Source organism: Bos indicus x Bos taurus, chromosome 2, assembly GCF_003369695.1.
Source record: "Bos indicus x Bos taurus breed Angus x Brahman F1 hybrid chromosome 2, Bos_hybrid_MaternalHap_v2.0, whole genome shotgun sequence".
Taxonomy (NCBI): domain Eukaryota; kingdom Metazoa; phylum Chordata; class Mammalia; order Artiodactyla; family Bovidae; genus Bos; species Bos indicus x Bos taurus.
Genome location: NC_040077.1, coordinates 64652856 through 64680411, shown reverse-complemented (window position 1 = coordinate 64680411; position 27556 = coordinate 64652856). Strand labels below are relative to the sequence as shown.

General features: G+C 41.5%; 1 protein-coding gene across 6 annotated transcripts in view; it reads right to left on the bottom strand.

Annotated features, from left to right (window-relative positions):
* Window positions 1–27556, bottom strand: part of NCKAP5 (NCK associated protein 5) — a 1219674-nt gene that overhangs the window by 133840 nt on the left and 1058278 nt on the right. For 5 of the 6 annotated variants that reach the window (XM_027562077.1, XM_027562091.1, XM_027562069.1 and 2 more), the window contains 4 exons: window positions 22995–23183; window positions 12024–15781; window positions 10957–11134; window positions 3256–3334 (listed from right to left, as the gene is read on the bottom strand). In XM_027562077.1, the coding sequence (XP_027417878.1) occupies window positions 3256–3334; window positions 10957–11134; window positions 12024–15781; window positions 22995–23183 (4204 nt within the window). The remainder of the gene's footprint in view (window positions 1–3255; window positions 3335–10956; window positions 11135–12023; window positions 15782–22994; window positions 23184–27556) is intronic. The other variant, XM_027562081.1, reaches the window with a different exon arrangement.

The following is a 27556-nucleotide window of genomic DNA, read 5'->3' as shown; positions in this document are numbered from 1 at the left end:
ATTTGGGGAAATACCACACATCTTTCACTTCACAAGAGTTTACCATGCAGCCTTGATTTCTTGGTTATCATTTAATTCTGCTTCGCTTCTTCCTCAAATTCTTCAAAAGACATCTCTTCCTCTTTAAAGGAATTTCCAAATCCTCTGTCTCTTCTTAGGAGATTATTTTTGATGCTATCATTAGCTGATGTTTTTAATATGAGGTAATGTTATTTGAATTCCTACTGATCACTTAATCTTATTAGATAATTAGCATAATACACTGGGTGAATCTGTTAAACAGCAAGAAAGAACAATTGGTGTTTGTGATCATTCATGTTAATACTTCTATTAGGCTAGTATGGTCATTTGCTTGTTGCTTATTAACATGAAAGTATGATATTTATTAGGGCAATTTTAAAGAAAAAATCTAGTTGTATTACTTCATTCATGAATCTTGAATTTCAATATAGAGCAAGTTAACAATGTCTTGTTTTGTAATCAACTCATACCATTTTGATTAAACTGACATGATTATCCTTAACCACAGAAATATAAACATTCAGTTTCACAGATTTTCTGATTGTTGTTCTTTGTCAAAGATATTAGCAGCTGTTTGGTTTTAAGACCATATTTAGATTTGCTCAGTTGCTGAGAAAATTGGAAATATACGATGGTTGTAAATATTGGGAAGATACGTGATAAGACTTAGCTTAGACAAAATGAAGAACTTGGGGATTTTCGGGTGCTAAAATATTTTTTCAGTCATTTTTGTGCAATAAAAATAAATAACCACTTGATTTGTAGACTGTCACTCAGTCTTGAAATGGATGAACTTTTTAAAAGGCCTGTGGTAATATTATTGATTGTCTTATTGATTGTCGAACTCAGAGAACATTTCACCCCTCTTCTCTCTGCTATCTCATGCAATAGGGGCTGGGAGGCAACATACTGACTTTCCCAGCTTCCTGTGCACCTAGGATTGGCTTTAGGATCTGGTTCTCATTGATGACATGTAATATTAAGTCTACAGTGGGGAGGATTCTGAAAAGTTTTTACTTTTCCTTACACTTTGTGTCCTGAATATAGCTGGGATGCCTAGAGTGGTAGGAATCAATTTTCAACCAGAAGTGACAAGGATGTGGACCAAAAAACCCAAACAAACAGGGCTTTAGATAGCACTGATGAGCTGCTGCTCCTCTTTTACATTTGCCTTCCTTCAGACTTTTAATTACATAAGATGATTCAGTGACTTTATTACTTAAGTCATGGCTAGTCAGTTTTGTTGTTACTTGCTGCCAATAGCAGCTTGTTCAGATCAATCTCCGCTAGTTTGAGGAGATGAGTCTACAATTATGTGAAGACCAAGTCAGTTCTCTATCAGGAACAGAGTTCAAATTTGCTTCCAAGGAGAGTATTCTAAACCAGTACTTTTCAGAAGAATTTTGTGTGATGATAGACATGTTCATACAGGCCATACAGAATATGTGGCCATTGAACACTTGAAAAGTGGCTAATGCAACTGAAAAATTCAGTTTTAATTTTATGTAGTTTTAATGAATTTAAGTTGAGTCTCAACTACACTTGACTACTGGCTATCATGTCAAACAGTATAGATCTAAAGGATTGCTAGTCTAAAGTACCCAGATAACTATAGCTCTCTTGAACAAAATGCAGCCTCTAGCTTTATATATGTTACTGTAAAAGCCCAAGAATGGTTCATTATAGAAAAATGATGACTCAGTGGGGCTTTACACAGTGCCATTTTTGAAGGTTGCTGAATAATATTTAACTTGCATATTAGCTAACTATCAGTATTGATACTAATTTAAGCATTTTACATTGACAGCTGTACTACAGGATGTCTTTCTGGAATAAAAATATTTAGATTCCACTCATTTTGTTGTTTGTTAAGACTTTTATATTCCCAATTACACCAGAAAAGAATAACAATAGTGTGCCAATCTTATTAAACTTTGGGGGTACAATAACTCTCTGAGACAAACTGTAAGTTGTAGCTGGGAGAAGAGAGCTGGGTAAGCTAGAAAAACAGCTGCAAAACACACCAACATGGAGCCAGGCGTGGTGAGATGCTGAGAGTTGGCAGCTAAAGGTAGTCAGGGAAAGAACAGGTAGAGGCGTAGTGAATACTGATAACAGAAACCGACATCTGTGGGGCCGTCCTACCCCAGAGTACAGCAATCAGTACTGTCTATACACCCAAATGTGATTTGAAAAAATGACTCTTCATGCTTTGAAGTTTTGTGTAAAACTAAATAATTAGCATGCTTACATTCACAGCTATTTCTAGAGCCCAAGGAACAATTAATTTTGCAAACGTCCAAGGTGGCCTAGAGCTGTTATCACGTCTTCTATTTCCTGACAAGGATCACAGTCATAGACAGCTACTCTATTACCAGTTAGCTCCTGGCTGAGGGAAACAGGCTGGGAAAATTCCTTTGTGTTAGAAACCTGAGTCCCTTCAATGTAGGCTCATGCAAAATTCTAGGACAGAGCTGACAAGCCAAATATATCTCTGAGACAGGACTACCTATAATCAGGGTTCTTAGAGAAATGTAAAGAAAATGAGTTGGAGATTTTGGCAAGCTGTAAATACTTAATCTGGGGCTTCCCAGGTGGTTCAGTGGTAAAGAATCCACCTGCCAATACAGGAGACACAGGTTTGATCCCTGGGTCAGGAAGATCCCCTGGAGAAAGAAATGGCAACCCAGTCTAGTATTCTAGCCTGGAAAATCCCATGGACAGAGGAGCCTGGTGGGCTACAGTCCATGAGATTGCAAAGAGTCAGACATAACTGAGTGACTAAACAACAACAAAAACAGTATCTATTTAGTTCTCTGGGTAAAACATATTCAATTAAAAAAAGTGTTCAATATAACAAGTTGCTGCTCCATGTTTCAAGCCAATAGTAGTCCTTCCTGAGACAGTTATAGAAACTGGATCAATTCAAAGTTGATTTTATCCTCAGAAATTATTTATATCAGTATCATTTTCATTGCATATTGACAAGGTCTCACCTTAGTTTGCATTGCATTCCTTTGTAAACACCTATGTTTCCTTCATAGGTTCTGCTTTGACCCATGTATTTTATGGTAGTTTCCAATATTTAAGATAAAGATAACCATGTATCAGAAGTTAAAATCCTATCCTGGTAGAAGTGGGCATAAGACATGTTCTTTAAGAACATGCCCTGTCTGAAATAAGGTTGCATGTAGAAAATGTCAGTTAAAGACATATGGAGCCATGAATTTTTACCTATGGTATGGCTCTGAAATGCAGAATCTGCGACTGTATCTTCTTCATCCTCTTGCAGGTGATCATTTGCCTCTCTTACCTGCAGAAACAAGGAAATACTGTGAGTTCTTATGTGTTATATTAAACTGATTTTGTAATCCTCAGAATATTGGTGCATTCTATAACAAACATGGGTATGTATGGGTATGTATGTGTCTGAGTGTATGTTCACATATACACACATATTTTCTTTACTTCATTTACCCTACTCTACTGCTTGGCTTTATTACAAGTTTTAATTATAAGAGCATATTTTCAGAAATATAACCCCAGCTCTTACATGGTATCTGATTCTGCAAAGATTTTCGAGATAACAGCTTTAGGTTCTTCTTCTTTTTTTTTTAATACTTAATAAAGTCAGTAACACAGAGCTGTTAGGAAAAATTAAGTCTAAGGAAACATAATTCTTTCAGGGACAGTGACTACCCCACAAGTTATTTTAATGAGAACAAAGAAATACACTTAGATCTTTTGACCTTTTCCTAGAATATAATTCTAAGAAAATGTTATTTTGTTTTTGCTCTTTCCAGAATGAAATGTGAGGTGACTATGATGCGTGCTCAGTGAACTAGGATGGTGACAAATTTATTTAGATTTTTTTCAGGTCAAAAACATCCTCCTTATATTTCAGCTGGGATATTCAGAGGAGTATCAAATGGAACTTGAGCAAGAATCTAATAAAATCACAGTATTTCACAAATGAGAATTTTGAAATCCAGCAACTTTCTTTAAAGATACCATAAATGCCAACACTGGAACTACAACTCATGTCCCGTACTTCCCAGTCTAGTAGCAGTAGTAATAAAAATAGCCAATGCTTAACTACTATGCATCAGGAGCTGTTTAGGTTCCCCACACCTATTCTCTCATAACCCTCACAATGCTAAGAGGTTAAGTGCTATTGTTAGCTCCATTTTGGAGATAAGGGCCCTGAAGAAACAGAAAAGATAAGCAGTTGTCCAGGTGGTGAAACCCGGATTCAAACACAGCAAATCTGGTTTCAGATTTGTGTTCATTTGGTGAAATTTTGTTATTCTCAAATTTCCACTGAACAATGTCAGTGTAGACTTGGCCAGAAAGTCAAGATAGCTATGGTCCTTGGCAGAATGGTCCTGAATATCTCTTTGAGAGTGCATTCCAGCCACCCAGTGATAGTCATGTGAACTGTGCAATGAATGCACTGGGGGTTCACTAGAGGTTGTCAGTGAATTTGTTCAGGGGTTCGAGTTGAAGGCTGAGAAACCATTATTTTATACTTACAATATAGAAAGTCATATACTTGTAAACTGACCTTGAGCTAGACTTAGATTTCTACTTTTTACCTCTTACTTTTTATAATTCATGGAATAAGACCAATTATTTACATTTCATGACTGTGGCTCCAATAACAGAAGTAACTGGTGCATGATCCACACATACTAATAGCTAGAAGATGGCACACTCAAGGGGGTTTGTCAACGGCTATCTGAACCCTCACAAGAAGAGTGTGCTAAGGGCTGAGTACCCAGAGGCCATGCTTCATCTCTTTCTCTCCCCATCATCTGTCTGCTGTTGGCACTGTTTTGTTAGCACATCTGGAGGAAGGGAGTTAGGGAGTAAGGGAAGAAGACCACGATCAACTAGCTCTGTTTCTAGTATTTATGGAAGGCAGATAGGAACATCTCTGTGAGCATCATCAAGACTATGTTACTTATTTGCCTTCCAAAGTTCCCCTAGCTCAGTGACCTCTTGTAACAAAGCTGCCAAGAAACCCAAAAGGAGGGAGATCCAAACACCTTCATTTCCATTAAGAATTCAACAGGAAATTTCTATCCTCATTTATAGAAATATCAAGGAAGTCTATTTATATTTTCAAACCATTCCAGCACTTATAACAGGATGCTCCATATTTTCCCACACCTGTTATGTAAAATAGTATTTCCTTTAGGTTTTTCTAAACCAACCAATTTTAAACTTGAATGGGGTGCTGCAAGGTGGGTGAGTCAACATCTCCGTCAGTCTATGAAATACTGAACAAAAGAATCCAATAATTAGAATGAGGTTATCATCTTGGGAGATAAAGCAAAAGAGGCTTAGAGAGGGTTGGTGATCTCTTCAAGGTTATAAAAGAATTTCAGTTTTAAGAATGGGCACTCTTGACCCCTATTCATCACTGTAATTTAATTTTTTCAGAGTGTACCATATGGTCACACTCATCCTTTCCAGAACTTCCCAAGAACTACTGTATCTTTCTTAGTGTCTAGCAATTAGGTAGGCAGTATTCCAAATACACAAAAACCATATTTTCATTTAAGAGTAGGAAAAAATTTTCTGTGTGTGTGTGTGTATAAGTGCCCTGTTTCTCTTCCCAATGTTTTCTGTGGAACTTCACTACCACCTCTGTTCAAGTATCATTTTTAAGAAGGAAAATAAAACCATCTTGAGGTCCTACCTGTTAGCTCCTTGTCAGAACTTTTCTAGGGAATTAAGTGCTTAACAGCAAATGCTAAATGTGGCCTCTTGGGTATTTATCAGAGGAACTGGGCTTGTATTCAGGCCTCTAGTTCCTTCAGCTCCTCTGGGCTAATGATCCATGAGGAGCAGATGACCCATGAGGGGAAATTTTGAATTGGAAGGGGATGGATGAAGAATCAACAAAGGAATGGAAAATAGGGTAGTGTCTTAGAATGGCACACTTGTCAGCTCTAATTATCCATACAAATAGATTTCAATGCAAAGTGGTGAGTAATTAAAAAAATCCATTTGCCTATGGAAATGAGGGGCATAATTTATTTTGGCAGCAGATTCCCCTTGCTAATTATATTTTTCATAGGCTGAAATTAAAATTAATTTTCATTCTTGATCACACAGGGTTTGGATGTTGGCAAAAGGTTGTGGAACTTCTAGGAGGCAAAGGGCTGCCAGCTTAAGAGGAAGAATTTGTCAAAGTGAATTCTTCATGTGGCAAAGCACTTCATGGATGGGAATGGTCACAAAACCAAAAAGTCTGATTCAGCAAACAATGGTGTTTAGAGATTTAGAATTTCTTCAGCCATTGCTCTACCAGAAACAGATACAAATCAAAGTCAGTAATGTCCCACTTGGTAAGAAGTATTAATGGCAAGAGATTCATGGACAACAAGTACGGGCTTTTTTCTTTTGGCCACACTATGGGGCATACAGGATCTTAGTTTCCCAACCAGGGACAGAATCCATACCCTCTGCATTGAAAGCACTAAGTCTTAACCACTGGACTGGCAGGGAAGTTCCGAATGTGGGCTAATTTGGTTTCAGTTTGCTGCCAGTACTTTGGGCATCTTCTAATGGTGCATGTACCTTCAACTTTTGCCCATCTTTTGAGCTCTGCAGTTGTAGTCAAGAGCTTACTAAATACCAGTTTCCAAAAAAAAAAAAAAAAAAAAATACCAGTGTCTAACAAGTAACTATTAAATGTCACTGTGCCCATTATATTCTATTAACCTCTCCCATTAGAAAAGGCTGGGAGGAATGAGTTACAAAGGACACAAGAGGCAACAGGGAAAAAATAATTCACTGCTGACAAATATCTACATAATTGCAGAATAAAATCCAGTATTTGGGGACATCCTTCACTTAGAATTCTGTGTATATTTCTTCTTTGAATCATCCTAACATGAATTGCTTTCCCAGAAAACAACATTTTGATGTTAAAGCTCATTGAAAAGGAAAAGAACATAATGAACCTCTGTGAGATGAGAGAAGTGATCTTTGGAGGGAAAACTTCTGGAAGGCATTACCTTTAGAAAGTCAGTCATTTAGAAAGCTTTGCAGGAGGAGGGTAAAATAGGCATGCTTCTTATTAGCATCCAAATAGTATTTAGAACAGAAGTGTTCAATTAAAGATGTTGAAATTATAAAATTTTGCAGAACTTAATAAGATGATAACAATTTGTGTAATTATTGTACTATTTTATACTACTTCATCACCACAACCTTAATGGGGTTGAATTTGATACTTTATTATTAGCATATGTGATTTTTTCCAGCCTCTGTGACACTAGGTAAAGAGAATACTCATAATTTAAATTAAAATACCCATATTAAAATGGCCTTCCCTTTCCAGGTATATGATCTTGTTAATTTTGTTAGTGATTTTTATTTTGTCCAGTGACAGTTAAATAGGATCTGTTCCTTTGAGACTTCTCATTTCAGAAAATTATCTAAATTCATAGAAAGGAAGGATCTACAGCCTATACAAAGGAGAATGCATTTCTTTCTGACTTATTTACTTAATACTGATGCAATCTTTTCCGGGGATGCCTTTTTCCCCTCTTATAATGATTTTGCATAATTTACGTAAAAGTATAAAGTAATATGGCCCTTGTCAAAATTACACAAAAATTAGAGTTAAGTGGGCTGTAAATCATGCCATAAATGGGGACATAAGCCTTTAATTAAGGCTCTGAAAACAGAAAATATTTAATTTGGTAAAGTGTTAATGGGATTTTTACACATATTTTAGAAAGCATCTAGCAATCTTGAAAATGGATATGCAGTCACCAATGAATTAAGTAGAGGTGTGCTACATACAGGGACTTGTTAAATCACAGAAATAATTTTTCTATTATATTACTATAGATTAAAATAAAGGCATCCCAGGTGGAGCAGTAGTAAAGAACCTGCCTGTCAATGCGGATTGGCAGCACAAGAGACTCAGGTCTGATCCCTGTGTCAAGTAGACCCCCTGGAGAAGGAAATGGCAACCCACTCCAGTATTCTTGCCTAGAAAATACCATGGCTAGAGCAGCCTGGTGGAGAAGGCAATGGCACCCCACTCCAGTACTCTTGCCTGGAAAAACCCATGGAAGGAGGAACCTGGTAAGCTGCAGTCCATGGGGCCGATAAATCGGAAACGACTGAGCAACTTCACTTTCACTTTTCACTTTCATGCATTGGAGAAGGAAATGGAAACTCACTCCAGTGTTCTTGCCTGGAGAATCCCAGGGACGGGGCAGCCTAGTGGGCTGCCGTCTATGGGGTCACACAGAGTTGGACACGACTGAGGTGATTTAGCAGCAGTAGCAGCAGCAGAGCAGCCTGGTGGGCTGCCGTCCATGGGGTTGCAAAGAGTCAGTTACAACTGAGTGACTGAACATACAGACACAGATTAAAATAATGAAAAAGCTTTAGGACTCTCATGATTATATATAGTCTTAGTTTGTAAAGGGCAAGGATGATGGTATATTATGGCATAAAAATTTTGGGGGGAGCTGCATCTCACATTATTCAGAATCTTAGTTCCTGACCAGGGATGGAACCCATATCCTCAGCAGTGGAAGCACAGAATCTTAACCACTGGAACTCCAGGGAAGTTCTTGGTATGATTTTTGAAGAGTGATTTTATTCAGGGAAAAAGTATGCTATTGCTTTCACGCAAAATAACTACTGTGAGAAGAATTTTTTGCAACACACTTGTAACACAAGAAGCAGATAGCAAATTTACCTTGAGCCCTAGTAGAGGAAAATTCCCTTAAACTCTTGATTTTAAAAGGTTAATGAGCATTCACATCAGTGTGCTCTGGTATTAGAATGTATCTTATTTTGCATCTAATTTCCTTTCCATATAGGCTGATAACATATAATAAATAGGTTTTCACTGCTATTCTTTTAATAGTCCCAAAGGGGATTATGGCCATTGTCCTTTCTGGAATTAGTAATTTTAGTCCAATCCATGTTGATAATCATAGAGATGAAAAAAATTGCATTTTACATCTGAAAAAATGACTAGCATGTCAACTATCTAGGTTAATAATATTTCTTTATATTGAAAGCTTCCCAGCATGTCTTAATTTCCTCTTGCAGCTAACTAGAAAACTAGTCTATGAGACCCAGGTTCAATCCCTGGGTCAAGAAAATCCTGAAGAAGGGAATGGCTTCAGTATTCAGTATTCACTCCAGTATTCTTGCCTGGAAAATTCCATGGACAGAGGAACCTGGAGGACTACAGCGCATGGGGTCATAAAGAATCAGACATGACTGAGTGACTAACAGCTGATGGATTATATATACTTGGAGTGGTTAGGGAATCCTTGTTCTCAGAAAACAATAAGAGTGTTTCTTGCAGATACTCTGGGAAGACGAAATGAAACTTGTTACTACATTGTAAAAGACTGAAAATGAGAGAGCAAGGCAAATTACTTTCCCATTAGGAAGTAATAGGAAAGAAAAAATGAAATTGTAAAAGCCAAACAGAGTTGTTTCCCCCCCCTCCTTTTTGGTATTTTTGTACAGTGAAGATATACCCCAAGCTGTCAGAACCATCTTAAATGGGGCATAGTTAAATTGAGTGCCTCTGATAAGGGGCTCTGCCAGGCTATCAAAGTTTTAGATCAGCTGGATTGAATTTCCAGCATATTGCACATTTCCACACATTTATTCTCTCTCTTTCTTTCAGTGACACTACAAGGGCAGCCTTAGATACACTTCTAATTTGAGATTTTATAATGCAAGGGACATCTACATTTTCAAGAAAGGGTGATATCATGGAAGCCAAGAGCAAGAATAAGGGGAAAGAAAAAAAACTTTTGCAAAGAACGTAGTCTGCATACCATTTCAGAATCTGAAAAAAAAAAGACCTTGTAGTTTTTACAGTAAAGAGGTGTTTGAAAAAAAAAAAAAAAGCATTTAAGTGTACATTTGTTTCAAATTAAAGTGAAATTTTAAGGAACCCTAGAGTTTAATTATTATTAACTAATAATTAATAATAATGTCAAATCGGATTACTACTAAAATCTCCTCTATCCTTGAACCACTCCAGAAAAACATGACTAATTCCTAAATTTTTCAGGTTTTCCTGAAAAAGGAAAGAAAAAAGGTAGTACATAGTATATTTTACAATCTTTTATTATGAGTACACAAATATATGGATATGGTAATTCTGAAAAGAGATTTTTTTTTTGTTTGAGTGCTTTAAAGTTTCCATAAAGGAACAATGAATATCACAAGATCAATGATGCAAGAACAGAAAGAATTTAAGGAGAGGAAGTTCAATTTAAGATAATTTTAAAACAAAAATATTTGAAACTAGCATATCCTGGGGAAACATCTTTTATTCATTTTTTTAAAAGGAAATTACCCCCTGAGTTCTGAACCTCATAGTTAAAAAACAAAATGATAGGGAGTCAAGTTCCAAAAACGATACCTTGAATCTTAACTCCTTCTATCTTAGGTAGGATTAATCAGTATAAACAACTTAAGGAAAAAAGGGGAAATGCTTAAATCAAATCATCAAAATAGGCAATATTCTCTAAAATTGTTTTGCACTTTTATTTTTTCTAATCATTTTCATTCCCTTCTGCGTTGCTGGAAATGATGGAAATAATCACCATAACGAATTCCCAGCACGAGGGTACAACGTGAAGGTGAACACCCACAGCATCACTGCCTGCCCTGTGATCACACCAAGGTTCTGAAAAGAGAGCTACAAAAGAAAGCAGCGTGGGTGGAGGGAGCTGGGACCCTTCCAGTCTGGCTGCCATCATTCTGTTACAGTGTCTCGATGACTTCTCTCTCTCTTCTCTTTGGCTTTAACTTTTTCTTTCTTGGTCATCTCTTGCCTGTATTTTCATCAGTAAAAAGTAGACAGAACCCAACTAGCCCATATAGGGACCTAACAGTTTATAACCAGGATGGTGCAGTACTTACCAGGGAGCCTTTCGGTTTTTCCATATCTGCTTTGGTTTTGATGTTTTTCTTGTGGTTTCCTTGAGTGCTGAGAGAGCTGCTGGTGAGACAGGAGCCCTGGGAGCTGCCCTTTAACACACTCCTACAGGAGAGACTATTTGATCCACTTTCTGTCTGTTGAGCTGCTTTCTTATCAACTCTGCAGGTAGAAAGTGATTCCTCTGATCAATTACATTGCTCTTCTTCAATCACTCTATTTATCCCAATCCTTTAATGTTTAAAGTAACCTCCATATATCTCTTTGTCTTTAAACCTTTGAGTGGTAAGTGTATCTCACTGGCCTTGGTCAAATCTGCATCTGCTATTCCAGCAGTGTATCAATTTAGATTTGATAATACAATAATTTGTTTTCATTTTTATGATTGCTTGTGAGATGAGGTAGGGTATAAGATAAAAGCCTGTGAGGAGTGATTGCTAAATATGTTTCTCTTTTTCTCCATTTTAACTCATTCCTATTGGTGTATAGCCGATTAACAATGTTGCCATAGTTCTAGGTGCACAGCAGGGCAACTCAGATGTACACATACATGCGGCACCCTGGAAGAGAGTGGAGACTGGGGGAGAACGGCTAAATATAGGCTGGCTTAAGATCAGCAGAATATGTAATTATCTCTGGAAAGTTTTAAGTGTAAGTGTGCTTGGTACAATAAGTGAGATCAGCATCCTTTAAAATGTATGTGTAATTTTCTTCCATTTCATGCCATGTGGATCCACTCATGATTTCTAGTGTAGGCTGAATTTCTATCAACCTTGATAAAATTTACCATTCTTTAATTTCAAAGACCATTGGTTTGGTTAACAGAGTAACATGGACTAAATTATCATTTTATTGCTAACTTTTATTCCATTGTTTAAATTCTGGCTAATGTATAAAAGATTGCTATGATGCATTCCTGCTTGTCTGAAAAACATGCTTGACTGGTATTCAATATGCAGGAGACAAAAAGCTCTCCTGGTTAGGGGGTGGGGTGGGGTCCTGCACTGCTCTACACACGGCCACCCTCTCACTCTCTTTGCCAATACACTACCTGTTCAGAAGTTCTGTCATAAAGGTATCTTTCGCTGAACATGGAACAGGGCTGGGTCTATTTCTTGATTCAAACTTCACTTGATCATAAATGTCTGGCGGTGTTTTCGGGTTATTTCTGTTTTGCAAACCACTGTCTGGACCATCTGCCAACTCGATATCCCTGTGAAGTTCATTTTCCATCTCACACTGTAGCTCAGGCTTCTTTTTCTCTTTCTTTCTCTCTGATTTCAGCTGTTTGTTTCCAAACCCTAAACCTTTTGCATCTTTCTTTTCTGCTTTGGTTCTGGAGACATCCATCTTCCTGCTACTGAGAGCCGGGAGTCTGCTCCTCCGAAAACCGAACCAGCTGGCAAAAGAAGGCCCCGGCTTCGGTTTTGCTTCCACAGAGGTGGACTTTGTTTGCACTTGGCCCTTTTCCACATTTTCCTGAATGCACAACATGACCTTTTCTTCAATTGTGGGTGAGAGCGGGGCTTCTGGGCTTACAACACCGGCCCTGGTTGTAGAAGTGTCTGGATACCTTCCGGAAGTTTCTAGCTTGGAGGTCCTGCTTGCTGTGAAACTGCTGGGATGTGGCGTCCTCCCCAGGCTCTGTGGGCCTCCTGAGCTATCTGTTGGGGTAGGTGGGCACCTGCAGTGGTCGCTGCCTGGTTCCTCAGGTACCGTCACCCTGGGGCCTTCTCCCTGGGCATAGGCCTGCTGCTCTTCTGTTCCAGCTGGGGTGAGGGGCTCCTCGGATTTTGGAGGGATCCTCAAAGGCAACTTGCTTGGGCTCCCATGCTGGCTGCTGGAGCTGCCTGTGCTCCCCAAGGAACCCTGCCTGGGGGAAGGGTGTCCCAGGGGCTTCCCAGTGCTGGGGAGACCATCAGACACAGGGGTAGACGCACTCTTGCTGGGAGAGCCTTCGGCAGAAGAGCTCTGCCGGGTGAGGGAATTGCCTCTCTCAGCGGTGTTGGTAATAATTTGAGTCCGGACTTTGCCCAGCCCTTCTGTGGGGGGCGTGGGGGGCTTTTCCCCTGAGTGAGCACTGAAACTCTGGCTGCGGGCTTTGGCTCCGTTCATGCCTAGAGCTGGTTTCAGGTGTGGTTTGCTGGAGGACAGGGATCTTTTTACAGACCTGTTTTCTACTCCATCTTTTCTATCAGCCCCAGGCATGCTATTTTCCAGTGACTCTGGCATTGCTCTTTCCAGGGGAAGCCCTTTGGCCAAACTCTCTTGTGCTGGTAAACTCACTGGAGACGTATTTCTTTCCCCTCCTGTGGTCTCAAGGCTGGCTGGATTTCTGGAGGCCCCTGGCTTAGCCTTGCTCACAGCCACAGAGGTTTTCGAGGCTTCATTTAGACTGTCTTTTTCCTGTTTCCCTGGCACCGTGGAACTTTTCCTGAGCAACTGGGGAGACTTCATGAAAACTTTGAGCCCAACTGGGAGGTGAGTTTTCAGTCCTCTCTCATGAAGGTTTTGACAACCATGTAGGGGGTTATGGCTTTTGAAGGATGCTGATGATAAGGGACTGTTAACCTGAGATGATGGTGACTCATTTACCCCTAAGAAGGAAGGCTTGGAAGATGCAGAGACACTGCCACTCAACTTTTCTTTTCTCCCTGGAGATACACCTTTGGAGGATGGTATTTCCAGTGGCTCACGGGGGGAAGCATAGTTCTTGGGAGTCTGTAACCCTGTGTTGTTCTGTGTGGTCCCAAGTGTTTGGTGAGGTGGGGCTCTGGGGGCATTTCTCTTTGGAGAGACTTTTGGGGGCTCCGGGACCATCACAGCAAATGAGCTGGAGGGGCTGTGAGCAGGGCATCTCATCTGGATTGCTGTTTCTGCGGAGGGTGGTGAGGGAGTGAAGATGGGCTTTTTGAAGGCCACAGACGGTTTCTTCCCCTGCACATCTGTCAGGGTCTGGTTAAAATAAATAACAGGAGCAGAGGATCCTTTCAGAGGGGGTGATTTCAATACCATTCTTGCTGTCTCGGTGGAGACCCTGCTTTCGGATTTGGCAGATGAAGGTGGTGGCAAAAAGTCATAACTGGGCCTGATGAGTAGGGAGACCGACCTGCCTGGAGGGGATGGTGGGGAGGGCGATTTCACCCCGGCCTCTGGCCCTGGATCACAGTGTTTATCCCTCGTGGGGGGCTCCCCATCGTCACTCCGCTCAGTGGGGGGCCTGGACAGCAACTGTGATGCTAGCATCTGATTCTTGGAGCTCTGGACCCAATCCCTTCTGCTGGACATCTTGGAGCCATGAGGAAGCTGGGTGGGGGGTTTTGGAATGTGTGAATCTGGCTGCAAATCAAAAAGGGGAGCTGGACCTTCAGTCTTTTTGAACTGTGAGAGTTTCCCTGGAGCTGGTGATTTCTTAAGAGTCACTGAGCCAGCTGAGGGCATCATAAGGGAGGCTTCAGGCTCCCTTACTCTCGATTTCTGAGGTGAAGACTTGCCCCTGGTAGGTATTTTTGTCAGACTTTTCTTCTGACAGACGCCTGTGCCCACAGATGACCGAGAATGACTCTGGCATGGTGTGACATGTGTCGGTTTGGCCAGTCTTTGAGTATTTTGCGTCACTGTCCTGGGGTGGAAAGACACAGCAGGTGTCATGGCAGGATCATCTACCTCATCTCGTGGAATGTTTCTTTCAGTTTCCTCTTCAGACCTCTTTAAAAAAGGGTAGTCTCTAGCTGCAGCCCCTGGCTGTAAATGAGCAATTCCCTGAGGTGAAAGTTCAGTGTGTTCCATCTGGGGCCCAGCAGGGGCCTGATGGATGGAAATCTCCTTTCTGGTAACAGTAACAAGGCCAGTCTGGTGAGAGCTGAACTCAATGGGCTCGCCGTCTTCTGCATCAAATATCACAGTAATACATTCTTCTGAGGAAGTCCGTTTTACAACCCTCTGTTGCTTAATGAAACTAAACGTCTTTGGCCTGCTCTCTAAATGGACGGGTACTTGGTTTTCTTCCTCCTCGGGAGACCCACATGAAGATTTTTCAAATCCTGTGAGGATATCCAGGCTCTCCGTGGACTGGTCAGTGTCCGCGGTTGCAGACACATCTGAAGGGCTTTTCTCATCACTGCTCTCGATGTGCAGCTCATCCAGGGTCTCCGGGTCATCGGTGTCTGAGGGCTGGAGACTGAGGGCCTGGCAGCCCTGGCTGGGTGAGACCTTCTCTCTCTGTACCCGAGGCCCCTGCATGCCTGGGCACAGCTTCTGCTCCAAGGGACAGTTGCTGGCACAACCGGTCAGCTTCTCAGGCCTCTCCCTGGAGTAGACCGAGGAAGTGACTTCTGAACAGTGTTTGCCATTCAGCTCCCAGCCAAAGAGGCTGTCAGAGACACTGTGGGTTAATTTACAACTGTGCAGCCTGCAGCCCTGGTTTGGAACCGCTTGGACCGAGGCTAAGGAGGAAGCGTCCTCATCAGCCTCGTCATGAGAATCCGTGTCATAAACAAATGCCTTGTGGGGATCTGTGCAGGGGCTCCCTGTGTCTGTGGGTTTGCAGGGTGGATATTCCTTCAGGCTGTTACTTTTAATTCCTGGAGAATAGATTCCTTCATTGGAGTTCATGCAATCTTTATAACCCCATTTGGTTATCACTGATGGGGGTTCAAGTAACACTTTTCGCTTCTGGAGCTTTCTTAGTCCTTCCAAAATGTGGCTTTCCTTGATGCGAGTTGGAGGTAGTTCATCCATAGGACTAGCAAAGCCACTCGGGAGCGAAGAGTCAATACTTAACCTTTTGTCCCAATTTTGTGATGACTGCTAGGAGAGAAAGAGGAGATATTAGACATGATTGAGCCCTGTGGATCACCAGTTTATAGAAGGTAAAGGCCATCATTAAACTTAGTTCATCCTAGTGGTTGATAAATATTCACATATAAATGTATTTATTCATTAGTTAATGCAAACTAGTTTACTATGTAGCAAAACTCTACTTTGCCAGGTCCTGAATTAAGGAGTGCATGATATAGATAAGTATGAGATAAGGACCCTGCCTTCAAGGAGCAGGTGACCCAGGAGGAGTTGGGCTCAAGTACTGTAAGTCAAGGGAGCAAATGAGACATAGAAAACTAGTAGGTACTCTAGAGTTTCAGAGGAGGGAGACTACATGTGTGTTTGAGAAACCACAAAAAGCATAAGAGAAGTTCTCTCTATTCTTCTCCTTCCTTCTTTCCTTCCTTCCTTTGTTTTTACAACAAACTTAGCCCTAGAAAGATGGATAGGTTTGCCTTAGTTTAAAAGTAGAGGATTTCCCTGGTGGTGCAGTGGATAACAATCCACCTGCCATTGCAGGGGACACAGGTTCGATCCCTAGTTTGGGAAGATCCCACATGCTGTGGAGCAACTAAGCCCGTGTACCACAACTACTGAGCCCATGTGCTGCAACTACTGAAGCCCGTGTACCGCAACTCCTGAGCCCATGTACCACAATTCCTGAGCCCATGTACCACAACTCCTGAGTCTGTGTACCACAACTCCTGAGCCCGTGTGCTGCAACTACTGAAGCCCTTGCACCTCGTGCCTGTGCTCTGCAAGAAGAGAAGCCACCACAGTGAGAAGCTGGTGTACCACAATGAAGACCCAGAACAGCCAAAAATAAATAAATAAATAAAATTTTAAAATATATATATATATTTTTTTTTAAACTAGAGGAAATAATTTCCAGGCAGAAGAAATGGAATGGCAAAGACCTTAATTGGAAAAGTATGCTTAAGGAATACTTAGGGAATAATCAGAAGATAATCTAGCTCACTGTGCAGTGTTTATGGGAGGTGAAGAGGGTAAGAGGAAAAGTGAGTTGGTCCAGGCCTTATAGTCCCTTCCATTCTAACAACTGAAAGTTAGAATGTCATGCGGCTTCAAGACTTTATTTGATAGGCAGTGAATATCTATGAAATATTTATACACACAGAGCAGTTGGCCATTTGCCGTTAGAACCCATAGCAATGATTGACCTACTAACTTTGAAAGGTCAATTTCCTGTTCTTCATATTTCTCCAAATACCAGTATTAGTTCTGGAGAAGTGACCAAGAAATGACATAGAAAAAACACGGCATTCTCCTCAGACATTCACATTTATCAAAATATTGCTAACAAGAAACAGAATGGCAGAGGAGGAAACTCATGCTGACCTAGCATCTGCTGTGTACCGGCCACTGACCCAGTGCTTTGACTTAATTTTCAGAACAAGACCATGAAGCAGACAATATCAATCCTATTTTCAGGGGAAGGAAACTGAGATTCAGCAAGATCTGTCCTTTGGAGATCATACAGTCAAGGAAGAGCTAGTGCAGAAGTTTCAACTCTGGTTTTCTGGGCCTTTTCTATGACTCAGTTCTGAAGTGGCTGCATGGGGATCTGAACCAGGCAGTCTGGCTCTAAAGACTGCACATTAATCTTGAAGTGATACTGCTAGAGTCAGGCTTAGCCTCTGTTCTCCCCTCTGTATTAGTCAAAGTCATAATAGAGACCATAGGTTACTCCAACAGCCCTCTTCTGAATGAAAGTTGCAGAGTTTAATCACAAACTAGCACTCAGGGAAATTAGGAGGCTCAGAACTAATGCCTTTTTTTAAAAAGGCTGTATAATTAATGCTGAAGAATGTCTATGAATGAATCTGATACATGTTCTCAGTACCAATCTTGGCTAAGAGTTACAGCTCCCATTGGCCTCTCCACTAGCTGCCCTGCTATCCTGGGACCCTGAACACTCACGCATATGCTCATAAGCAGACATCAACTCAATGTCACAAACTTACTTTGGAATTTCAGATTTTTACTAAGCCAAGAGCATTTGCTTGCATTTGCTTACACTGAAGACTTTTTTTTTTGTTTTGTTTTCATAAAACTGACCTTTATTATCAACATGTCTTTTTTTTTCTATTTGTTATATGTATATTTAATTTTAAGTCAAATTATATATTCTGTTTGGAAAATTCTCCAGGGTCAGAAGTTGCTGTGGAGAGATCTATTTTGGTGATGCTTTCCTTCCCCCACTCCTTCTCCTCCTCTGCTGTGCCATTAAAAACTTCTTTGGAAAGCAGAAAAAAAATCCCTTTAGTGGGTATTATAGACTGACCAGTGAATAGACTGCCACAGCTTGGGTTTCTAAGAATTTCCATGATTCTGATGTCACATGCACAATAAAGAAGAGAAGCCAGATAGAAGTACTCCATCAAAGCTTGAAAGGGGCAGATTTGTTCAAGCCATAGAAGATGTGCTCTGCGTCAGCCCACCCACTTCCTTCCTGCCCCACAGCCTGCCCACGCTCCGGTATGATTCATCCCCAGGGCCAGCAGCTGCGAAGCTCCCAGGGCCCAGGCTCCCTACCCTGTGAGATTAGCCACATTCATCAATCTGTTTTCCTCAGAAGGTTATGGTACTTAATAACTTGAGAAAAGTTGGAGATAATCTTGAAACCTGAGAAAGAGAAGCACAAGTCTCCTGCTGGGGAGGTGGTGGGGTAGAGCTTCTCATTTTTTGCAGGAAAGTCAGAAGAGAGTTGCTCTGGAAGGAGGGTAGTGGCTGAATGATGCTGCTGCTAAGGTAGGAGCCTGGGTTTAATGTCCACAGTTCTTTTGTATTTCTTGAATAGATAATTGTTTCACACATTATTTTTTGTTCCTGTTTTATTAAAGGACGTTCTTGGTCTTATGGGAAAAATCCATCCCAACACCTGGCACTCTTCCAAGTTTTAGACTAATTCAAAATCTAGCAGAATAGTTGAGGTTCTGGACCCCACTGCTCAGTTCTACTTACTGGCTATGAGACCTTGAAATAGATGTGTAATTTCTCAGGACCTCAGGTCATTCCTCTGTGAAAGAGGGGAAATAAGAAAACCTAAGTAGTAAGTTAGTGGGCCTTAGAAAGCATCACTATGAACAAAGCTAGTAGAGGTGATGGAATTCCAGTTGAGCTATTTCAAATCCTGAAAGATGATACTGTGAAAGTGCTGCACTCAATATGCCAGCAAATTTTGAAAACTCAGCAGTGGCCACAGGACTGGAAAAGGTCAGTTTTCATTCCGAGCCCAAAGAAAGGCAATGCCAAAGAATGCTCAAACTACTGCACAATTGCACTCATCTCACATGCTAGTAAAGTAATGCTCAAAATTCTCCAAGCCAGGCTTCAGCAATACGTGAACCGTGAACTTCCTGATGTTCAAGCTGGTTTTAGAAAAGTCAGAGGAACCAGAGATCAAATTGCCCACTTCAACTGGATCATGGAAAAAGGAAGAGAGTTCCAGAAAAACATCTATTTCTGCTTTATTGACTATGCCAAAGCCTTTGACTGTGTGGATCACAATCAACTGTGGAAAATTCTCAAAGAGATGGGAATATCAGACCACCTGACCTGCCTCTTGAGAAATCTGTATGCAGGTCAGGAAGCAACAGTTAGAACTGGACATGGAACAACAGACTGGTTCCAAATAGGAAAAGGAGTATGTCAAGGCTGCATATTGTCACCCTGCTTATTTAACTTAAGGAACTTCCCCTGAGAAACGCTGGGATGGAGGAAGCACAAGCTGGAATCAAGACTGCCAGAAGAAATATCAATAACCTCAGATATGCAGATGACACCACCCTTATGGCAGAAAGTGAAGAGGAACTAAAAGGCCTCTTGATGAAAGTGAAAGAGGAGAGTGAAGAAGTTGGTTTAAAGCTCAACATTCAGAAAAAGAAGATCATGGCATCTGGTCCCATCACTTCATGGGAAATAGATGGGGAAACAGTAGAAACTATGGCAGACTTTATTTTTGGGGGCTCCAAAATCACTGCAGATGGTTTCTGCAGCCATGAAATTAAAAGATGCTTACTCCTTGGAAGGAAAGTTATGACCAACCTAGATAGCATATTCAAAAGCAGAGACATTACTTTGCAAAGGTCCATCTAGGCAAGGCTATGGTTTTTCCTGTGGTCATGTATGGATGTGAGAGTGGGACTGTGAAGAAAGCTGAGCGCTGAACAATTGATGCTTTTGAACTGTGGTGTTGGAGAAGACTCTTGAGAATCCCTTGGACTGCAAGGAGATCCAACCAGTCCATCCTAAAGGAGATCAGTCCTGGGTGTTCTTTGGAAGGAATGATGCTAAAGCTGAAACTCCAGTACTTTGGCCACCCTACGTGAAGAGTTGACTCACTGGAAAAGACTCTGATGCTGGGAGGGATTGGGGGCAGGAGGAGAAGGGGATGACAGAGGATGAGATGGCTAGATGGCATCACCGACTCGATGGTCATGAGTTTGAATGAACTCCAGGAGTTGGTGATAGACAGGGAGGCCTGGCGTGCTGCAATTCATGGAGTCGCAAAGAGTTGGACACGACTGAGCAACTGAACTGAACTGAAGTAATAAGTTTTCATGATCATTAAATGAGCTAGTGCTTATGAAGTGCTAACAAAGCTGACACATGGTAATTACTCAGTAACTAGAGCCATTTTCCTCCATGAAGGGCAGGCTAGTGCATTTCATGAAGGTTTCATTTCTGCCTTTCTGTTTCTACACAAAACAATACTAAAAATAAAATACTTATAAACTACCAAAGAGCCAATGGTCATATATTTATTATTGTATAAGCTGAGTGCCGAAGAATTGATGCTTTTGAACTGTGGTGTTGGAGAAGACTCTTGAGAGTCCCTTGGACTGCAAGGAGATCCAACCAGTCCATTCTGAAGGAGATCAGCCCTGGGTGTTCTTTGGAAGGAATGATGCTAAAGCTGAAACTCCAGTACTTTGGCCACCTCATGCGAAGAGTTGACTCATTGGAAAAGACTGATGCTGGGAGGGATTGGGGGCAGGAGGAGAAGGGGATGACAGAGGATGAGATGGCTGGATGGCCGCACCAACTTGATGGACGTGAGTTTGAGTGAAGTCCGGGAGTTGGTGATGGACAGGGAGGCTTAGTGTGCTGCAGTTCATGGGGTTGCAGAGAGTCAGACATGACTGAGCGACTGAACTGTACTGAACTGAAGCTAATATTCATGTTCAAATTTATATTGTATGAATTTATGATGCCAGTTAATACTAAATGAGTACTTAGTACATGGTAAGAACTTAAGTTTCTTAAATAATACCATTGAAAGTGTTTTAATAGGACTGGGTCAGTTTTCTGGTTCCCTCAGAATTAAGACTTTTCTCTGGGGAATGTGACAGGCATGCTGGTACTCCATGTGAATACCATTGCGAGTTGGGACACTGTTAAATTTCCAGATGATGTCTACTGGAGTATGTAAGAAGTGCCTTAAGAACCTTATTCCTCCTTTTTCAGGGAACTGATGTCTCTAAAAGATCAAAGTTTGTTCTAACTGGAAAAATTTTAGCCAAAAGAAAAAAAAAAAAAGAAGAAGAAGAAAGGCTGAGAGGGAGAGAGGAATAGCTGTGAATGAAAAGTGCTGAGCGAGGGGCCCTGAGAGCCAGCAATATTCAGAGACAAAGAGAGGGAACATCCTCCCGACCATCTCCCCAGTCTGCTAAAAGCCAGGTAACTAGCAGTCATTATTCAGAATTCTGAACATCTTAGAAAGAGCAGTTTTGATAACACCCCAGGCTCTGCACTTTGCATTATAAGTCTAAGTCCAGGAGAATAAACTCTAAATTCAAGCTTGAAATCTTTTTCTCATTTCTTGTTCTGTGTATGACAAATGCCCTCCCTCACCTGAATTTTCTGACGGTTATAGACGTTCCCAGGTTTTTTACACTTCTGACATTACAAACTAAATTTATACAGATGAGAGAAAACTGACCTCCAAATATTCAGATTGAGGGCTTCCACACTCTTCACTTTTCTTTTAAATTAGTTTTTATTGGAGTATAGTTGCCTTACAATGTTCTGCTAGTTTTCAGGTGTGCATCAACGTGAATGTTATATTATACATATATCCACTCTTTTTTGGATTCTTTTCCCATAGAGGCCACTATAGAGTATTGAATAGAATTCCCTGTGCTACAGAGTGAGTTATCATTAGTTGTCTATGTTATACATAATACCAATAGTGTATGTATGTCAATCCCAATCTTGTTTTTCTTTAATATAAGGAAACTGTGAAAACAGCTATTCCAGATTCTTGACTTATACCCGTGTGCAAAGATGTTTATTCAAATCATGAAGAAATCTCTGTTATATGAGCCCACTTAGCAGATGCGAGTCATTCCAGTCACAGGAGTTATTTAACAATCTGGTAAAGAAACTCCTGGCATCTATGTGGAGACTTTCACTGAAGCTATGGTGCTTGAAATGTACCATAGCATTTTCTCTCTCTACTGTACCTCCTTCAATTTATAGCCAATTAGAGTTTTATGAGGCTATTGCATTGGATAGAGGAGGTCAATATATTACATTGCTATTTTTGAGCAGTAAATTTCCACAAAGCTAATGAGACTTCCAAAACTCATGGTCATTTTTTCTGAGAGAATGCACCTCTCTCCCTATTCTCCAGAAGAAAACCTTCTCTTTGAGGTTTCATAGGGCGCTCAGTCTGGGGTGACTTGGCCTCATTCAGCCTGATTTGCACTGGACATCGACAAGTCTCTCCGAGCATCACAGCGATAGAGAATGTCTATAAAACTAATTGAAAATGTCTCAGTCAGTCTGAAGCATGGTCAGTTCCACTAGGCCAGGGCTCCCACTCCAACTTGATATAAATCTGTGAACTTGGTGGGCTCCACCAAAGCACAGAAGCAAACTGTCTTTCTCTCCCAAACTCCCTCCCATAATGTCCTCATCATCTGAGATCAAGTCATCATTCCACTCCTCTCTGGCTGTGTGACTTCTAGCAAGAAACTTAACCTTTTAGAGCCAACCTCTTCTGTGTAATGAGGAAGATAACACCTCCCTCTATGGCTTTGTGAGGTGTAAAAGAACAAGGGCTCAGCAAATGGGGGTTTCCTTCTAGGCCTCCCTCCCACCTTCCGCCTTCCTACCAGAAGAGGCTTTTTTTCTGGTTCCCTCTGATGCTGCAATGCCCCTGAAGGAGCCTTACCCTTTTCCTGAGGTTCTTTCCATCATGCCACGTGTAGGAGGAGCCGCTGGAATACTCGCTGCAGGTGCTGGAAAGAGACAGCTCACTGCTGCTGTAGCTGCTTCGAGGGCAGAGATGACCAGAGACGGCAATCCCCGTGCCAGGGCATTTCAAAGCAGGGGTTCCTGCTTTTGTGTTCAGCTGGCAGCCCTGAAAAAGCAGGATAGCTCTGAGCTAGGACTCTGCTTAGGGGAGAAGAAATACCAACTCAACATCATAATGAGGGAGGCATGGACATAGTACTGTGGTGAGAAACACAGACTTCGGGGTCGACAGACTAGGGGTTTGACTCTTGACTCTGCCTCAGACTAACATGTGTGGGAAATTATTTAATCTCTTAGAGCTACATCTCCTTTTCAAAAAGTGATAACGCTGCCTACCGTATAGGGTCCCTGCAAGGACCAAGTGAGGCTCTAGATGAGATGCATGCAGCACAAGATCCAGCTTAGAAGCAGGTGCTCAATTATTATGAGCTGCCATCAGCATTAGGCAGAACTGCGATTCACGGGGTCGCAAAGAGTTGGACACGACTGAGCGACTGAACTGAACTGATGACCATAGTAGTTTCTCATTTTATCCAGTCACACTGGTTAAAGGATCACATCAATATCAAGTCATGAATCTAATGTGAGAAAAGGAAGAACACAGAGCAACTTCTTTGGCTTAAGAGTTCATGGGCATAAGCCCTGGACTGGAAGTCTAGCAACCTGGTTCTCAGGCTATATGTGCCACCAGATATGAGATACAGAGCAAAGAAAACATTTAACTTCTGTGGATCTTAATGTCTTCCTGTGTAGGGTGGGCCAGTGCTACCAGATCACTCCTATGATCCGTATGGCTCTGATAACATCACTGTAAGTCTGGGATCAAATGCCCAGGAAATTATGTCCTGTAGTGAAACACCAAACGAAGGAGTCAGGAAGCTCTGCTGTGCAGATTCCAGGACTTTTCAGATCAGATCAGTTGGATGTTCAAATGATAAAGAGTTTCATATCAAACAGATCTGGGCCCCACAAGAAGGATCCAGGCAGTTAAAATTCTAGTGGGTCTGCACAAGGCACAGGTGGCAAAGCCATAAACATCCCAGCACATCTTGACAGCCACATTACAGGGCCCTAATGTAACAGATGAAGCTCCACTAACTGGATGGGCTAAATTAATTTAGCATCCCGATCACAAGAATGGAATCTCTCCATTACAGTCTCATTCCTGTCCCCTATCTAGAAAAGCTTTGTCTCAGAAACTCATGGATGGGGGAACCATCTGTCTTCATGTCACTGGCAGAATGGCAAAGCCTCTTACTCATGCAGTTTATTGACACTTTATGGGAGCCTTTAGTACCTGAGTACTTATCACTGTTCTCCAAATGCAATTTCAACTGACGATGACTAAACACCAGTGTGGGGAAGGAAGGTGATGCTGTTCTGGGAGCCTTTGTGGTCAATAGGAAACCCCTGCATCAGTACAGAGGGCACGTTTAACCTGCTCTCTAATCAATATCCATAATGCTTAATAATGTTAGATTTTCAATATCAGGCATCTTCCTTGCTATTGATACTTCATTTTGGCTGCCTAATAATCTCTTAAAGTGATCTGAAAACGCCATGGAATTTTACTACTCTATTTTTCCCCCTGAAATTTGGCTCTAAATATCACTGAAAGGAGAAAGTTGTCTTAAAATCCAGCTTTCAGCAATATCTATTGATTTATGAACTTATTTATTGCCAGATGCAATTTAGTTAAAGGGAGCTCATGTTTATGTCTCTATAGCTGCCCTCCACACATGGTCCCAGTGTCAGGAGCACAGGCTGAAGGTTTCAGCCACTGCACACATCTGGAACATGCCAGAAACAGACTTTCAGAAACGGCACATCACAATCCACTTCTACTTGTGTGCTTTCTTTCTTTTCCATCCCATTCTCTGATATTTTGTTACTTGAGTCAGTAGGGTGGTGGTTTTTATTTTGGATGACCTCTCCTCTGAGGCTTTCCCAAGGGCTCAAGCAGTAAAGGATCCACCTGCCAATGTAGGAGATGCGGATTCAATCCCTGAGTTGGGAAGATCCCCTGGAGGAGGCAATGGCAACCCACTCCAGTATTCTTGCCTGGAGAATCCCATGGGCAGAGGAGCTTGGCGGGCTACAGCTCATGGGGTCATAATGAGTGAGACACAACTGAGCAAGCGACTGAGCATGCACCTCTGTTCTGATGGTGGTGTCTACCATTCAGGGAAATATTATGTCTGTGTCTTTTGAGGCCATCAGATCTAAACTTCTCCAGCGGCCTTTCTCACACACTGCGCAGGTGTTAGTCACTGTTTGCATTCTACTTTTCTCAACAGTACTGAAGCTTATATGTGATTTCCCTCTGTCTTTCCAACCTTTACCATTTCACCTCACCCATCACAATTATACCTATTCTTATAGCTCAATTCCCAGGCCTCTTTTGAACAAATATGCTTCTCTGCCCTGTTATCAACCTTGTGTGCACTTCTGACAGACGCTGGATTACGATGACAGGAAACTAGAACACAGAAGATGTGCTAGGAGAGAAAAGCATTGTTGTCTCTCCCTTGACCTTGAACCTGAGATGCCCTGATGTAACAGAGGGTACTGTGAGGAAGTGGGGAAGGCCCATCAATGTTATGTGGAGGCAGGCAGGGCTGGGGTAGTTATATAGAAAAGTGTCCCTAAGCCAGGCTTTTCATACTTTAATATTCACATGAGTCATCCCAGATCTTGTTAAATATAGATTTGATTTAGCAATTCTGAGGAGGGGTCTGAAATGTAGTATTGTAAGAAATTCCCAAATGTTTTGAGGCTGCTGTCCAGGGCCTGTGCTTTGAGTAGAAAGTCCCTAGCCTAGGAAGAGCTTTGAGAGAGGATAACCTCTCATGTGAATTACCTGGTAGCAAGCTGTGTATCTCAGTCTGACCTGGGCTGTGCTGAGCAGGATGAAGGCAGGGGTCTGAGCCCTCCCTGGGAGCAGAGTACTGGAGAGAGGGTGTGTATAGTGGGCTGATTACAGAGTAATTCCTTGACAAGAAGACAAAAGGGCTAGTCCTCTCTACTGGGAAATTCTTCCACCTTTCCTGACCTTGGACAATTGATGTTGGAATTTAAGAAGGGACTCAGAATCTCTGACATCATGACTGAAAGTGAGCTCCTTTCTCCTGAGGTTTCTTCCCTCATTAGCACATGATTATCATCAGGATTATCTGCTCATTTATAAGGTCATTTATCAGGTTTAAATCCTGGCTCTCTCACTGGTTAACTCTTTGATTTTGGGAAAATTACTTAATTCTTCCACACTTTAGTTTCCTTTTTTCTAACCGGAGATAATGAAAGCTCCAATCATATAAGATCAATGTGAAGAGTGATGGGCCTCTGGCAATCAGTAACCGTATGCTTCCCAGGTGGTGCTAGTAGTAAAGAACCCGCCTACCAGTGCAGGAGATGTACGAGACTTGGGTTCGATCCCTGGGCTGGGAAGATCTCCTGGAGGAGGACATGGCAATCCACCTCAGTATTTTTGCCTGGAGAATCCCATTGACAGAGGAGCCTGGCAGGCTACAGTCCATAGAGTCGCACAGAGTCAGACATGACTGAAGCCACTTAGCATGCAGGCCCTCATGCTTAATGACACTAAGTGATTATTAGTAACAATAAAGTTTAGTAACTTTTAGGTTTTGCTACTACTACTAAAAAGTTTTTTTTTTTAGTATGTGTGTGTCTTGGCTCTTCAACAAAATTGTACTTTACAGCCTCCCTAAGGGACTCTGTATTACCTTTAACATGCCATCATATATGATCTGTGATGAGAAAGTCCAAAGTGGGTGTACTTTGTTTCTGGGGATCACTGATGTGACCTGGACAGGCACACTAGCAGGTACTTATCTCAGCTCTCATTCTCCATCTCTGCCATGTTCTTCTGCGGCTATGACATGGGGCCACATATTTTAGAATAGAAGACAGCCAGAGCAGCAGAGATCTCACTATGGCCCCAAATTCTCAGCAGGTACTGTGTTATGTACATGTCATATGTTATCTCATTTAATCCTCACGACGACTCTCAGAAATAGAACAGAAATATCATTCTTCTCATTTTCCAGATGGGGAACCTGAGGCACTGTTGAACTGACGCTTTAAAATCTTGTCCAAGGTCACCCAGTCAATACAAAGTTCTGATGTCAGGCCCAGGTCCCAGCCACTATGCTATAGCCCTAAGTAAGGCCCTTGACAATAAGCAGAACTCCTAGACATATACAGACTGCCAAGCATCCTCCTGAGAAGAGTTGTAATAGATAGTTATTATTAATAAAATTCTTGTTTGCCTAAAGATATATGTTGGTCTCCATTGCAACATTACCCTAATTATGTTGACTGAATTGATGAAGCACACTGTTTGCACTATTCAAAGTGTTTTTTTTTTCCCATAGTGTATTTTAGATTACCACCTTGAAGCACTCATATGCTCTAACATACTTATTATGTGAAATGCAATACAAAGTCCACAATTTTAGT